Source organism: Pelobates fuscus, chromosome 5 (genome assembly GCF_036172605.1).
Source record: "Pelobates fuscus isolate aPelFus1 chromosome 5, aPelFus1.pri, whole genome shotgun sequence".
NCBI classification, from domain to species: Eukaryota; Metazoa; Chordata; class Amphibia; order Anura; family Pelobatidae; genus Pelobates; species Pelobates fuscus.
The window spans coordinates 152460547-152475435 of NC_086321.1; the positions used below are offsets into that span (position 1 = coordinate 152460547).

The 14889-nt window shown below is 39.0% G+C and overlaps 1 protein-coding gene across 3 annotated transcripts in view; it reads left to right on the forward strand.

Annotated features, from left to right (window-relative positions):
* The window catches only part of CABIN1 (calcineurin binding protein 1), a 163230-nt gene extending 150274 nt beyond the window's left edge, over positions 1-12956 (forward strand). For 2 of the 3 annotated variants that reach the window (XM_063454503.1, XM_063454505.1), the window contains exons 34-38: positions 7140-7160; positions 8703-8949; positions 10247-10405; positions 11734-11951; positions 12174-12956. In XM_063454503.1, the coding sequence (XP_063310573.1) occupies positions 7140-7160; positions 8703-8949; positions 10247-10405; positions 11734-11951; positions 12174-12317 (789 nt within the window). In that variant the 3' untranslated portion in view covers positions 12318-12956. The remainder of the gene's footprint in view (positions 1-7139; positions 7161-8702; positions 8950-10246; positions 10406-11733; positions 11952-12173) is intronic. The other variant, XM_063454504.1, reaches the window with a different exon arrangement.
* Positions 12957-14889: the final 1933 nt, after the last annotated feature.

Consider the following 14889-nt stretch of genomic DNA (forward strand, 5'->3'; position numbering starts at 1 on the left):
TTTGAATGGTCATGCCCTGGGACCAATCTGGTAGGCCCAACTGATGCTTTGGTCTGTTAAGTATTCTGACCAAATATTTGTTTTTCTCCTGCTTATTGGATCTATGTCCCCTACTGTGTTTACATAATGGTTCATTGGTTTGCTGATATGTCCTAACTCATACAGGAATGCCATTTTATATATATTACACCTTATTATGTGTTTACTCAAATATGTCTTGCCTGTTAGAGGATGACTGAAAGACATGGCAGGCACAACATGCCCACAAGGGATACTTCCTTGTAAAAAAAAAAAAAAAAAGGTATATTTTACATCCCCCCCTTTTTTGAACTTTTGTGACTTCAGCATGTAACTTTCCGGGTTAGTAACCGTTTTTTCATGTAACAAAACATTGATTGATGTATAACTGAAGAGGGAAGATAACTATCTTTTCCCAGTATATGCTTGTTTTTTCTTCACAATTGACAAGTTGTGGTATTGGTGAATTTAATGTTTTAAGGAATATTATTCTCTTACTCCTTTCAATAAAAACATGTTGGGAATTTTTTTTGTGGGCTGCTTATGATGGCAGGAATACTCTGTCCTGGTTGCCTGGTAATGGGGTACCCCTTTACCTGGATCGATGCCAGGCTGCGATGTATTCTGTTGGTCCTGAAACAAGCTTCCAGCTTCTGCATCACTACACATACAGACTCCAGTCACTATAAGCACTTAAAATCACTAAAGTTGTCATGGTGCTATGAGTACCCCATTAAATCTCATATGCATCCACTGTAATTATTCCTCGTTTTTAAGTACTTCAGTATTAATTCCTATTAATTTCTTATTAATCTAAAGTAATTGAGAATAAGGATGTGCCATTTACCATTTTTTAAAAATTTAACTATTTCTACACAAATCTACTGTTAACTGAACGTGTTTTTTTTTTGCAAATCTTTTTTTTATTAAGGTAAATGCACAACATATGCATACCAGACAGAAATGTTCATGTTTTCAAGAATATATGTGTATGTGTAGTGAGAGTACAGTGAGAGTATTTGATAAGTGAATGCAGAGTGTGTGTTTGTGTAATGTATATATAGTGAATGCAGTGTGTGTATTTGTGTAGTGTGTGTATATAATGAATGCAGAGTGTGTGTGTTTGTGTAGTGTGTGTATAGTGAATGCAGTGTGCTTGTGTAGTGTGTGTATATAATGAATGCAGAGTGTGTGTTTGTGCAGTGGGTATTTGTGTATGTAATGTGTGTAAAATGGGGAGGTGAGCGCTTTTATTTTTTTAACTTTTTATTTTTACATTTTGTTTTAGTCCCCCCTCCCTGCTTCTTACCTGGCCAGAGAGGGGGATATGGCATTCCTTGGGGGCCACAGTACACTCTTACTTACCTTCCCAACAGCTCCCTTCAGCTTCCTGTCTAACTCTTGCGGGCTGCGTGCCGCCCGGAGCATTGCCATGGTAACCCGTGGCAACACTCTCACGGCCACGGGACTCACAAGAGTTAGACAGGGGAGCTGAAGGGTGCTGCTGGGAAGGTAAGAGTGTGCTGAGCCCCCAAGGACCTTGGTCTGCATTATTGGCAATATCAGTATCTTTATTGGCCAATACAGATATTGCTGAAAATACAGAATATCAGCTGATAATATCGGCCAGACCGATAACCGGTCGATCCCTAGCTTCATGTGGGATAGCAGCAGTGGCGGAACTAAAGTAGAGAGTGCCCTGATGCACACTTTTTTTTTGGGCCCGCCTCTACCACAAGGGTGGCCAAAAGGTAAATCCCCATTTGTCGTATAACTCCCACAATGCTTTGCCAGCTGGGAATCTACCACTCGTCCATCTTTGCAGGCTTGTGTTTGTGAGCAGTGTTTGTGTGTTTGCCTGTAAACATGTTTTTGTATGGAGTGTGTGCATGTAAAGGTATATTTGTATGTATTGTTGACATTGGCATGCAGGAGGGTATTTGTAAATAGTGTTGGCTTTTAATTTGAACATTTGTATGTAGTCTTGGTGAGTAAAGAGGTGTGTTTGTATAACAATTTTCTGTTTTAAATCAGGGATGTGTTTGTATGTAACATTTGTGTTTGATTGCAGGGGTGTGTTTGCACATAGTGCTGGCGTTTGATTGCTGAGATGTAAGCACATATGCATACATACGTACATACACATTGATACACACACTGATGTATACGATATATATACACACACTGACACACAGATACGCACACAGTGACACTCAGATACACAAACACTGACACACACATACAGTCTGCTTCCATAGTAATTAAGAGGCTAAGTAGCAGACAGGTGCTGCTAATTAAATGCCTTTGATCAATTGATCATTAGCAAGTGTGACCACCTCTGTTAAAGCCAAAGTTTTAGCAACTTGCTGGTCTGGAGCATTCAGGTGTGGGTTAACACAATGTAAGGAGGAAAGATTTCAGCAATGATCTCAGAGAAGCAATTGTTGCTGCCCATCAAACTGGGATGGGTTTTAACCCCTTAAGGACACATGACATGTGTGACATGTCATGATTCCCTTTTATTCCAGAAGTTTGGTCCTTAAGGGGTTAAGGCCATCTCCAAACAATTTAAAGTCCATCATTCTACAGTGAGAACGATTACAAGATTACAAAACACTCAACACAGTTGCCAATCTTCCCTGGAGTGGATGTCACAGTAAATTAACCCAAAGATTAGACTGTGCAATGCTCAGAGAATTTGTAAACAATCCAAGAGTTGCATCTCAGACTTTGCAGGCCTCAGATAACATGTTAAATGATAAAGTTCATGGCAGTACAATTAGAAAAAGACTGAATAAGCATGGTTTGTTTGGAACCTCTTCTCCCTGAAAAGAACATGGCAGCATGGCTTAGGTTTGCAAAAGTGCATCTGAAAAAATCACAAGACTTCTGGAACAATGCCCTTTGGACAGACGAGACCAAAGTGGAGATGTTCAGCCATAATGCACAGCGCCAAACCAAACACAGCTCTGCTGTATACCAAATTATTCTTGAGGCCATCTATCCGTCAGCTCGAGCTTGGCCAAAATTAAGTCATGCAACAGGACAATGATCCAAGCACACCAGCAAATCTGAAAAAAAAAATGGCCCAGTCAAAGTAGAGTCCTCTACTTGAATGCTGTGATGGGACCTTAAGAGAGCTGTGCATAAATAAATGCCAGAATACCTCAATGAACTAAAGAAATGTTGTAAAGAAGAGTGGACCAAAATTTATAGCGATGTGAGAGACTGATAAAGTCGAACAGAAAACTTTTACTTCTAGTTATTGCTGCTGAAGGTGGTTCTACATAGTTACATAGCTGAAAAGAGACTTGCGTCCATCAACTTCGGCCTTCCTCACATATGTTTTTGCTGTTGATCCAAAAGAAGGCAAAAAAACTAGTCTTAAGAGCTACCAATCTTGCAACAATTTAGGGAAAAATTCCTTCTTGACCCCAAAATAGCAGTCAGATGTCTCCTTGGATCAAGCAGCTATTAGCCCACTAATTAGAAATTATATCCCTGTATGTTATGTTTTGCAAGTATTTATCCAATTGCAGTTTAAACACTTTGTTCTTCACACATGGCTTTTCTATTTTGGTTTTATTTTTGTTAAATCATGACACAGTGTAATATATCATGTGTTGTTGTTCATCTGAGGTTTTATTTAAGTCATTTTAAGACCTTCTAAGGAACAGATGATTGTTATTATGTCCTGATATATAAAAACAATAAAATCAAAGAGGGTGTACTGTCTTTTTCCCATGACTGTACATGGACATATGCATTTCATTATTTTTAGCCACCCTCCTGTTAACATACATTTTGTGTGCATTAGGGTGGCTTCCTTGGAGTAATGCTGCTGGCGGCTGAGGATGATGGAAGTGTGGGACTAGATCAGGCTCTCTCTTTGCTAACCCTCCACCACCTGTGCCTTCTCTTTGCCTCCCCTTATGGCTCTCTCTGCAGCTGGGAGGAAGTGTCCTGTCCTAAAACAGTCACATTGTTGACATACACAGCAACTGATACAGGCACACAGACCCCATTTTAGATCTCTATGTATTCAACACTCAGTGGCACTGTGAGCTGTCGTCTGTCAGTGCTTAGCAGGGCTGATCCAAGAACAAGATACTGCCCCAAGCACCAAAACTCCAGCTGTCAACCTACACAACTCTTTCTACATTTAATAAAACATAAAGAGGAAATGTCCCTCTGCTCCAGGTTCATATTTCTACTCAACCCTATTACCTCCCTCCCATTCCCTTCCCAGTTCATCCCACACTCCCAATATCTTCCCTTCTCTGCTTGTCTCCCACTCCCCCATATCCCTCCATCCCCCATTTGTGTTCCATTTCCCCACATATTCCCTTTTTACCCCCCCTCCCACCATGTGTCCATCTTCTCATATTCCCTATCTTGTGTCTTTGTGCGCATTTTACCCTTCTGCCCCAAATTGTGTGTTTTCCCGCCCCACTACCTTGCCTTTTTTGTTTTTGTGTAGCATGGGCAAAAGGCAAATAGGAGTGTTAGCCCTAAGAGCAAGCTTGCTCTGTCAGAACTCCTCATTGGAGGGAGCAGGCATATAACGTATGTCACAATTTGCAAACAAAATATTTTTGCAATTACCCAAATAATGCATACACTATATTGTTAGTGAAGGGGTTAATACAAATATTCCCCCCCTCCCCCCCCCCCCCCCCTCCCCCAAAAATAGTCTATTTAAATAGTGCAAAAAGTGTAAAATGTTTAAAAGCTGAACTTTATGGATGCAAGTCTTTTTTCAGCCTATGTAACTGTAAGTTTAGTGGCTTGACATATTTTTATCAATAGATTGCTATCTATGTTTAGAACCCACTGACAAATACAAACTATCAAGTCACTTCCTTAATTTTCTGCCGTGTATTTAACATTTTAGAAAAAGTCAAAGTATTCAATGTGGTCAGCATATCAAATATGAGCAGTTACCTGCGCATGCTGGTATAATCGGATAGGATGGTGTGTGATATGTGACAAGCCAAAACACAGACAGTTTGTGAACCACAGATTAAAAGGGAACATCCACTTCGCTGGAAAGTACACTGCTTAATAAAACATTGAAAATTACCCATAACTTGTATTAACCCTTTTTTTCATGTCCTGTTCCCTTTACTTTTAAATGAATATTATTAGATTTAGCATTTGCCATTACAGTCCATAGGACACACTATGCAAATGAGACATTTCTGTTTAAGCTCATCCACTAACCATGTTCAATGGCAGAAGAGTACTATGTGTGTTAAGATCATTAACAATGAGCCAAGCTTAAGACTGAGGTACATGACTTTGGATTGCCAAATATCAGAGATAGGTAAACATAATAGAAAAAGTAATTACAATTCTCCTTTAATGTAAACATACTTCCATATGAGCTGTTTTTAGTTTGCTTAGTCCCCCTATCCAAGTTAAAGTCCGATAAAGGATTAAAACATAAAATCCATAATTTTTCTATGACTAGAATATAGTGTTTGCCATTTTTAGCACCCTCTTGTAGACTCACTGTGTAGAGCCTATTTGTAAGGCTGACAGTATAAGTGCAGATGTGTTTTGTTTTACAAACAGGGCTTTTGAGGGTGCAGAGGAAACATACTCATTGCAAGTAGGAAATGCCATTGTTTATCTGTGGCTTGCGGCAGTAGTGTAAAGATTATGTTGGTGCAGTAAATTCCATTTCTTCTACTGTGTTCATCACCATTTCCTGAGTGACAGCAGGATGTTAAAATTATATTGTCTACATATATGAATCTGAAAACTATTTTTACTGAGTGTACAAAACGGTTAAACCACCTTCCTTGTATTGAATTGCAGTCATTTTGCTTACATCATTATATCGGATTGTTTCAATAGTTTAGCTCTACTTTTTCCCCCCAATTTGTTCCCTTAATGCTTAAGTGGAGTAGGATCTTGTGATTGGACAGATTATTAAAGTAAACTGAATTCAGTTGTGTCATGGGCCAGTTACCAACGTTTTAAAGATGTCCAGATATTCATGTGTTTTTCATATCTTTAAGTTAAGAATGCATCTGTTTAGGATGTGCTTCCCCGTCCCTCCCAATGTTTCAAATGGACAAAGAGGGAGAATTTACTGTTAGGGATGCGAGTGGGAGTACATTTTTGATGACCTTTTAATAACAATTTATGCAGCTTAAAAGTAGTTTAGTACATGAGTAATTTTATTTTCACAGACTGATTTTAAAAAAACAACAACATTTATTTAAGTTTAAAAACACATTACTGTGGATATCGCTGCTGTGGAGCTCTGTTACACACTCAGAAAAACAGGGACATTAGGATAGAGGGATATGTGTCCAATATAGGGGATGTCCCTCCTAAATAGGGACACTTGGGAAGTATGTTTTCTTTGTTCATTAGCCCACTACATTTATGGTTTCTGATGATTCTGTTATTGGCTGTTATACTACTTTGTTTGTCATGATGTAATGAATTGCTTGTTCTTTTAACAGTTTGTCATCTCTCCTCCTTCAAACTGGATTGTCATTTTTCTAATTGTAGGTTGTCTGTTACTCTACAAAAAATGTATCTGCTGCCATTGGTATATTTCATTAAGACATACTTAGCAACCTTAGTTCCTGGCTTTAGTTGGATGGACTATCAAAGGTAGACAAGCGGAAACCTGAATATAACAATTTCAGCAGCCTTATTTGGGAGGGAAGGGATGGATGTGCTCTCTAGTTGAAACACTCAAGCCCTCATTAATTAACTTTTCCACGTGACTTTTCTATTAAATGCATGTGACTCATCTAACTTAGACTAATCAATCCCATGAGTAAATCGTTAAAATTATTCCAGTCCAGAAATGTGCAAAATTACCTCTTTTTTGGCCACGATACAACGCTATTCTTTTTGACAAGTGCCACTGTTTTCAGAAAGAAAACTAGCATTTAGGTGAATTATTGTGGATTATTATTGTATTATTCTTCCTCGATTATTAATTTATATAATGCAATGGTCTTTTATAAATATTTCTCATGGTCTCTATTTTCTCCCCATATTATGCATTTGTCACTTCCACTGGCTCACATCCCTGATTCATCTACCTGCCTGCCTGCTTACCCCTCCTCTTCTGCACCTCCATTTATCGGCAGATCTGCTGTGTTACCATCACAGTAAGTGCTGTGTGAATGCAGGGATGCGAGAATGAGATCAAGGTTTCTATACACCAAACCATGTCTTCCATTTTACTGGGAGCTGGTATCCCCCGTTGCCATGGCGCCCTCTGCCTGCTAATTAAATGCTTTTCTTCTGCCCATGCTTCAGAGATCGGTTTCATTTCCACTCAAGGGTATAATGGAGAGGAAATCTTTTCATTTGGTTTTTATTTTGCTTCACTCCATACTCCCTTTAACCCCATTCAGTCGGTCCTCAGACAGCTAACCTGGTCCCCAGCTGAGAGTAAGTGCTTTTCTGGAGATGGCCAAAGCTGTGAGTGTGAGTCACAGGAGAGGTAGTATGGTCCCAGAATTAGGACAACTGCAGGAATACATTAAATACATGTACAGTGTCTGCAGCCTGTATGTATCCGTAGAATTGATCCTTTAATGAATGTGAAGCATAAAAATGTCTGAAGGCTTTTTCAGAAATAGATGGTGTATGAGCTGGTCAATATATAGTGATTATTTTACAGTAAGAATTTCCACAAGAATGTAATGTAAGTGCATAGTGTGTGTGTACCTGCCTCACTGGAATATAGTATCTGCATGCATGTGGTGTGTGTTGTGTAGTATATTGTAATATGGTACATACCCTCTTGATATTATTCCCAGACCTAGGAATTCTGTTCAGGTAATAAGGGATTTGCTAATTTTAAGCAAAAATAGCCAAATTGAAAAAAATCTCCAGTTTTTCCAGGTCAGCTGTTTTGGTGTAAAATGTGCAGTTCCTTTATAGATTGTTTATGGTTTAGTTAATAAAGCCCATTTTATTTTGTATTGCTGTGCTACATTATGCTGTGTGGTTGCATAATGTAGCACTACACATTTTGTACACGTGTATATATTACAGGCATACTCTCATTTTGAACACAATGCAGTTAATTTATCACACCAAAACGGCACTATTTTGGCTGCAAAGTTCTTCTACTGACTTGCATTATTACGCACTTTGCCTCCAAATAGCACCTATTTTTTCCTTGATAAATCTCCCTATATGTATGTTTGTCCTGTCATGGTACACACACACACAGGCAGGCCAGTTATAGCTTAATGAATGAACCTTTTGTATAATGATGTCTATGCAAATGCTGTTTGTATACATTTATTGAAAGGGCATTATGTGCCTAATACTATTGAATTATAGTGTGCATTAATCTGTATACGGGGTGCCTGAGTGCAGTAAGTACATAGTGTAATTATAATGAATTAAAATCTTTGTTTTGTTAAGGGATAAGTGTGTTAATGGATCTATTTTACCTAAAACATATACATCCTGAGAGGAATCCTTTGTTGGTCCAACAAACAGACTAATTTCAGGTTATAATTTGCCATTTAGAATGCAGTCAGCCTTTCATCTTTAATGTAGGATGTAACAGAAATATGTAAATACTGTTACAGTCTCTGTGCCCAAAAAGTGGAGATCCAAAAAAATTCTGGCTGGTAAATGCATTACAGATGTTAATTATCTCCCTTCCTCCTTTTTTTTTTTCTTTACAGCAACCCTCTGATACACCCAGCACCCCAAAAAGCATCAAGGACCCCCGTGACATTGCTTTCCCCTTGCCTGCAGTATCTGTGCAACTGACACCTCTGGATCTTTCATCAGTCAGCCCAGAGAACCTGCTTCGACTTTCCGAACACCAAGGAAAAGTAAGGCCAACCCCAGCAAACACAGCCTCTCCGCCTGAAGCTGTCCGTGGGCAAGGGTCCAAAGCCTGTTCTGCCATGTCACAAGTTATCCACGGTGAGTCAGAGTACCATACTTACTGCTATATGTTATGTCTTTCCTATTTACGGCTAACTTAATTAATAGTCAGCAAAGTGTTAGATTAAATGCTCCACTTTGATTCCTGGTTTTAAGTTTTGGGTTTGGATAGACATTGGTGTTAGCTTGCTTATATCACAATTCTTTCTCAAGCAATCAAATGTAATCCTACCATACATTTTCACTGATTTTCTGTCACTTGCTTCTTTCAATTTTATTTATCATACATACACTCTAGCTGTGCCTTATGCAATCATAAAAGGACCACTATAGGCACCCACATCACTTCAGCTCAATGAAGTGGTCTGGGTGCCAGGTCCCTCTAGTTTTAACCCTGCAGTTAAAACTGCTATGTTTCACTGAGGGTTAATCCAGCCTCTAGTGGCCGTCTCACTGACAGATGCTAGAGGCGCTCCCGCGATTCTCACTGTGAATATCACAGAGAGAAGAAGCTGGACATCCATAGGAATGCATTGAGTAATGCTTTCCTATGGGCGGTTTGAATACGCGCATGGCTCTTGCCGCGCATGCGCATTCGGATCTGACGTCGCCAGGGGGTGGAGAGTTCCCCAGCACAAAGGGAGCCCGGTGCTGGAGAAAGGTAAGTGGCTGAAGGGGTTTTAATGACCCTATAGTGCCAGGAAAACGAGTTTGTTTTCCTGGCACTATAGTGCTCCTTTAAAGGTTGAACTAGATAGAGTTTTTTAACATAAATTATTACATAATTATGTAATATTTTCTTCATCTGTCTGCAACCATAGCTTTGTGGCACTTTGTAGATGACAACTGTTTATATATACATTGACCCTCAATTGCTCTTTACGCATAATGTCAACCCAGTATAAGTCTAGCAATCTCCATGGAAACCAGTTAAATGTCTCTGGTTGTTGATCCACTAATAGAACTGTAAGTTAAAGTGTCTACTTACCCATTGGCATTGAGATATAAGCTACAATTCTGGTGCTTATATTGTGAGCCTCCAGTAACTATCCATGCAATAAGCATTATAGATTGCCTCTCTTGGCAATTGGGAATCACTCAGATGTGCATGTACCATAGCAATGAAAAGGAAGCAGTCCTCAAAACTACAATCTTTCATTTATAAACTTGCTGGCAATGTATGTAGATTTAACTTTTTTTACTGCGCTAAAATTAACATTTACTGGAAGACTGGAAGTCCATTTTCATGCATTTTTCAGTTGCTGTGGGTTGTTGCATGTGTGAGGGTTAGTATATGCATAATATCCTGTCTCACTTACTATCTCTCTCTTCACAGAGGATGTACAGCTGGAAGAAATACCTATGACACATCAAGATTCACATCTCTGCCAGCCAGCTAAAGTTCCAGTTGTTAACACGCCAGATTCTTCTCGCTGGCAGCCAGAAACATTGACTAACACCGGTCAATTGACCTCTTCTAGTCGAACAGAAACTGGTAAATTTCAAGTTTTTTAACCTTGTTGGTACTGAGAGGTCGTCCTCTGCTTTCAGCAATAGTAGAATTAATTGACAGATGTTAAACGACACAGTGACTCTGTAAAAACTTTTTCTCACATTAGAGGTCTGTGGATAGAGTCTTGAGGTGCAGTGATTCCAAGATATGTTGTACCCTTGATAAAGGCAGCCAGTTGGTGCCGAAACATTGGGGGGGGGGTGGGAGGGGGTTGGTGACTCGTGTTTCTGTCTGAGGCTTGTAAGGATTTCTGTGGTAATTTATTACTATTATTTTATTGTTTCTGCCTTTGCTTCTGTTACTTTGTTTATATTAATTTTTTCTTATATGTTTTCATTCTATTACTTTTTTGTACATAATAAAATTTAAATATTGTTTTGAGATTGTTATGGTGTGCATTCTATATTCTATATACATTTGAATATTTAAAGCACTTGAGGGAGCGCTTATATGGTTTGCATCTGGCTGTTCTTATATTGTTTTGTCTCTCCATGTGCTGTTGATTTGAGAGTCATTAGGGATAAGCATCATGGAATTTAATGATTGGTGTAGTGTTAGGAAAAAAAAATGTTATCTCAACACAATGTAAGCATACATTATTTGTTCCTAAAACCTTTATGCCTCTTACAAATTTATGACGAGCACTATAAACACCACATATCATTCTATTTATGGCCTGTGGGTTATATACTCCATTTTTCAGTATAGTCGTTATTGATGTTTAATTCAACAGTTTAGTAGCTACAAACAAGCTCTGGTTGATTATCATACCATTTAGGAGCAGTTTGACAAAATAAAGGCCTCTTCTCGGCACCCAGAGCCCAATCCACTATAGTCATTCTAAATACTAAATTAACACTTCTGCATTTTCCATACTAGAAAGCACTGGGCTCAGGCACCTCTATTGCTCTCAACCCAGCATTCCATCCAAGATGTTAAATAAAATGTAAAACGTTCTGAGCATCTCTTCTCCAAAACTCAAAGTTAGTATACCTGGAGGCCACTAGGGGGTACTTTTGGTCTGACGACATCTGTGCCAAGTGTTTAAATGCCCCCAGGACCTCGTTGTACACATGCTGTTTTGTTATTCATGACTCAGTATCTTCTTTCATATTTTTTTTTTGTTTTTTTTTTGTTTGTTTTTTTACATGTTAATTTTCATTTTATCATTAGATGTCAATTCTGAGTTTTTGGCTCTATAAATAAGTGACATTGAGTTTCCTGCATTTTTGGTCCCATTGTATTCCTTCTTTCCTAATGTGTGGAAAATCGTAGTATCCTTTAGTAACTATCCCAACCTCTCCCCTCAGCCTGCAGCTCCTCCAGACATCCTCCTGATTCAAGTGTTCAATCCAGTAAAGGCGACATTGCTCGTAACAAGGCCCGTGTTCCACCCCATGTGCCAAAGCTCTTCATTCCCTCCTCCAGTGTCTCCAAATTTCCTCCAGAGATTACAGTTACTCCCCCAACTCCAACCCTTCTCTCTCCCAAAGGCAGTATCTCTGAGGAAACCAAACAGAAACTCAAGGTGAGGGGAACCAAAGTCAATGGGAACTTATTTGGTAAACAGAAATGGGTCGGGAATAGGGTTTTAAGTGACTAATGGCTTTGGCTTAGGTTAGCAATATGTAGGGGAAATAAACTTGTGACAATAGCTGTACAGTGCTTGAAATAGATCTGCTTCCTAATGATATGAAAGAATTTGGTTCTGCTTAGCAGTCTCATCTGACTCCCATTTTACTTTCCACAGTCTGTCATCCTGTCTTCTCAGTCTGCTGCCAATGTGAAAAAAGAGACTCTGTGCCAGCCAGCCCTTGAGATCTTGGACACCTCTAGCCAAGAGTCGTCGCTAGAGAGTGACACAGATGAAGATGATGACTATATGGACATTTGAGAACTTCACAATCTGCTCATCTGCCATCAGAGGAAGTCACACTCTGAGCTAATGCCAACCCGTTCAGACTGTGCTTGCATGTTGCAGCTCAAGGCATGTGGATTGCTTTGTGTCTACCAATTGCTAGCCAAAAACTGTTCCCACCTTGTACCAAGATTTGAGTCTGCGGATGTGCCATATTCAGGGATTTGTCTTTTTGGGGGCACTGTAAGGGTGCAGGGTGGAGAGATTGGGTGCTCTGATATTGCTCTGCCTAATTCCTCTGAAAGTATTTCATTGTTTCAGTCCCAGAAGATCATTTGATGATTATACAAGACATGAGAAAAGCCAGGAAAAGGTTGTATATTTATATCATTTCAAACTCACCGCCTTTCTTGCTTATGTCTGTTGTTTAAAGGTCTTGATGATTTAACTGACCTTTTTGACACTGTCTAGGTGTAATTATTGTCCAAGATCTGATTCAAAGATGGTAAACACAGACTCCTTTTGAGTTCATTTTTTTATACAGAATGTGAAGTTTGTAAAATAAAGAAAGAGACATGTAAATGATATATCATACTAAAAAAGAGAGAGAGAGAATCACAGCGGGTGATACATAAAGCTCACAATTTTTCTAATAAAATTGCTATAATAATTCAATTATTAATTGTGATATGTCTTCTTAAATTGTTGGATTGAGAAACTTAAACTAAACCACTGGACTAAAGTCATAATTTTTTTATACTTTATTTGAACTTGAAGGCCTAGGTCAGACCTGCACAACTTGGCAGTAGGTAGGCACAAAAATTAAAGTTATAATTATAGGCTAAACTGCTTTTGGGCCACTGATAGGTATTTATCTCCTCACTTTCTAAGTAAAGGTATAAAATTACATGTAAAAATACAGATACACACTCACTCTGACAGACATACAGAAATACACACACACTGACTGACATACAGATATACACACAGACAAACACTGACAGACATACCAATACACACACTGACTGACATACAGATATGAATACAGATACACACTTTTAAATCCACCCTCTAGTTTCTTACCTTTTTCCTACTGACAGCCAGGCTAAGGCTGTTGGGAGTTAGGACAGGAAAGAGGACAGGGAAGCAGCGCTTTCTGGGTGCTCTCAAATTGGCATAGTGAGTCAATAAGGAAAATATGAGGACAGACAACAAAATATAGTGTAGTATATTCTATAGGTAGTGAGGTGAAATAAGAGAAATGCCACTTACAATTTTTTGGAGCTTATGTATAGCTCCAGATATATGCATCTGGGCGGGATGATCCTCGACTGTAGATATGTTGCTCAGCTTGGTTCCTTGTAAATGGTAGATCAGGGTCAAGAGCCAGTTGATGTGTCAAGTGTTCACGGGTAAGTCCCTCCAAATTGCAGTTTTACAGATATTCGCTAATTATATAAAATGAGAATAAAAACAGAAAATCAGCTTTGTTAGTGTAAAAGCAAAATAAAAGGTCTACTCACATAATTGTTTTATTTTTAATTTTTGACATTAAAAACACTAACGCATTTCACCCAAAGGGGCTTTTTCAAAGTGTTGGGAGTTGGGGCCTGGCTCTTGCACGCTGCACCCCTCCTCTCCTGCCTTCTCCTCTGCTCTGTTCTCCAGTCAATCCCGGCCTGGCCCCCACCTCACTGCATTTTCCCCTCTCCCGCATGGCTTCAGTTTCTGTAGGAGTAAGTGACCGTCTGTCACTTCCTCTCAGGCTGCTGATAAGCAAGGGCCACCACACATGACAGGGCCGCTGCTGAAACCTGCCAACCAGGGCTGCACAAAATCCTTTGGCGGGCCTTATACTGTGCAGGTCTGGCCTATATCAATATGTAATGGGTTGCAGTTTCCTGTGTAAAGGAAAAGGTGAGGAGAACAAAAACTAGTTAAGTCTTAGATCAAGTGCAAAATAGAAGAAAAAAATACAGATAGAGATAGAGGGACAATAAATGAAAAAAGTAAATATCTGCACAACTTTGTGTGTGTGTGTGTGTGTGTGTGTGTGTGTGTGTGTGTGTGTGTGTGTGTGTGTGTGTGTGTGTTTATAAGTCATAATAATGTATACTGTGTGTAATAATAAAAGTCCTATGGGTGGACAGGAATTTATCAAGAAAAGTATTTATGAGACTGAAAAACATATTTTTTTTTGTAAATATAAGTTTTTACATATAAGGCAGAAGTGCATCAGTTCATAGAAGAGGGAATGTGTGTAATTTTCTTGTTCTGGTACATTAATGTTGCTATCTAGGGTTAGCTTGATTGTATAAAACATTTAACATTTCCATGTTTGAGGACACAATTGTTCCATTTTCTGATAGGACCTGTAAGCATTACTCCAGGGTAATAACAAATAACAGGTGGGAAGTAATGAAACCAAGAAATACAGAGCTGCTTTAGAGAACACAGAATTTAAAACACTTTAATAAGATGGATTTGCTGAAAGCACATCAAGCATGTAGTATTTGATGAAAGTCTTGATAAAAGAACCAAGTCATGGATTGCAGATGTTGCATGATAACAACTCCGCTACTTCCACCAAAAGTCAGAAAAGCCCATG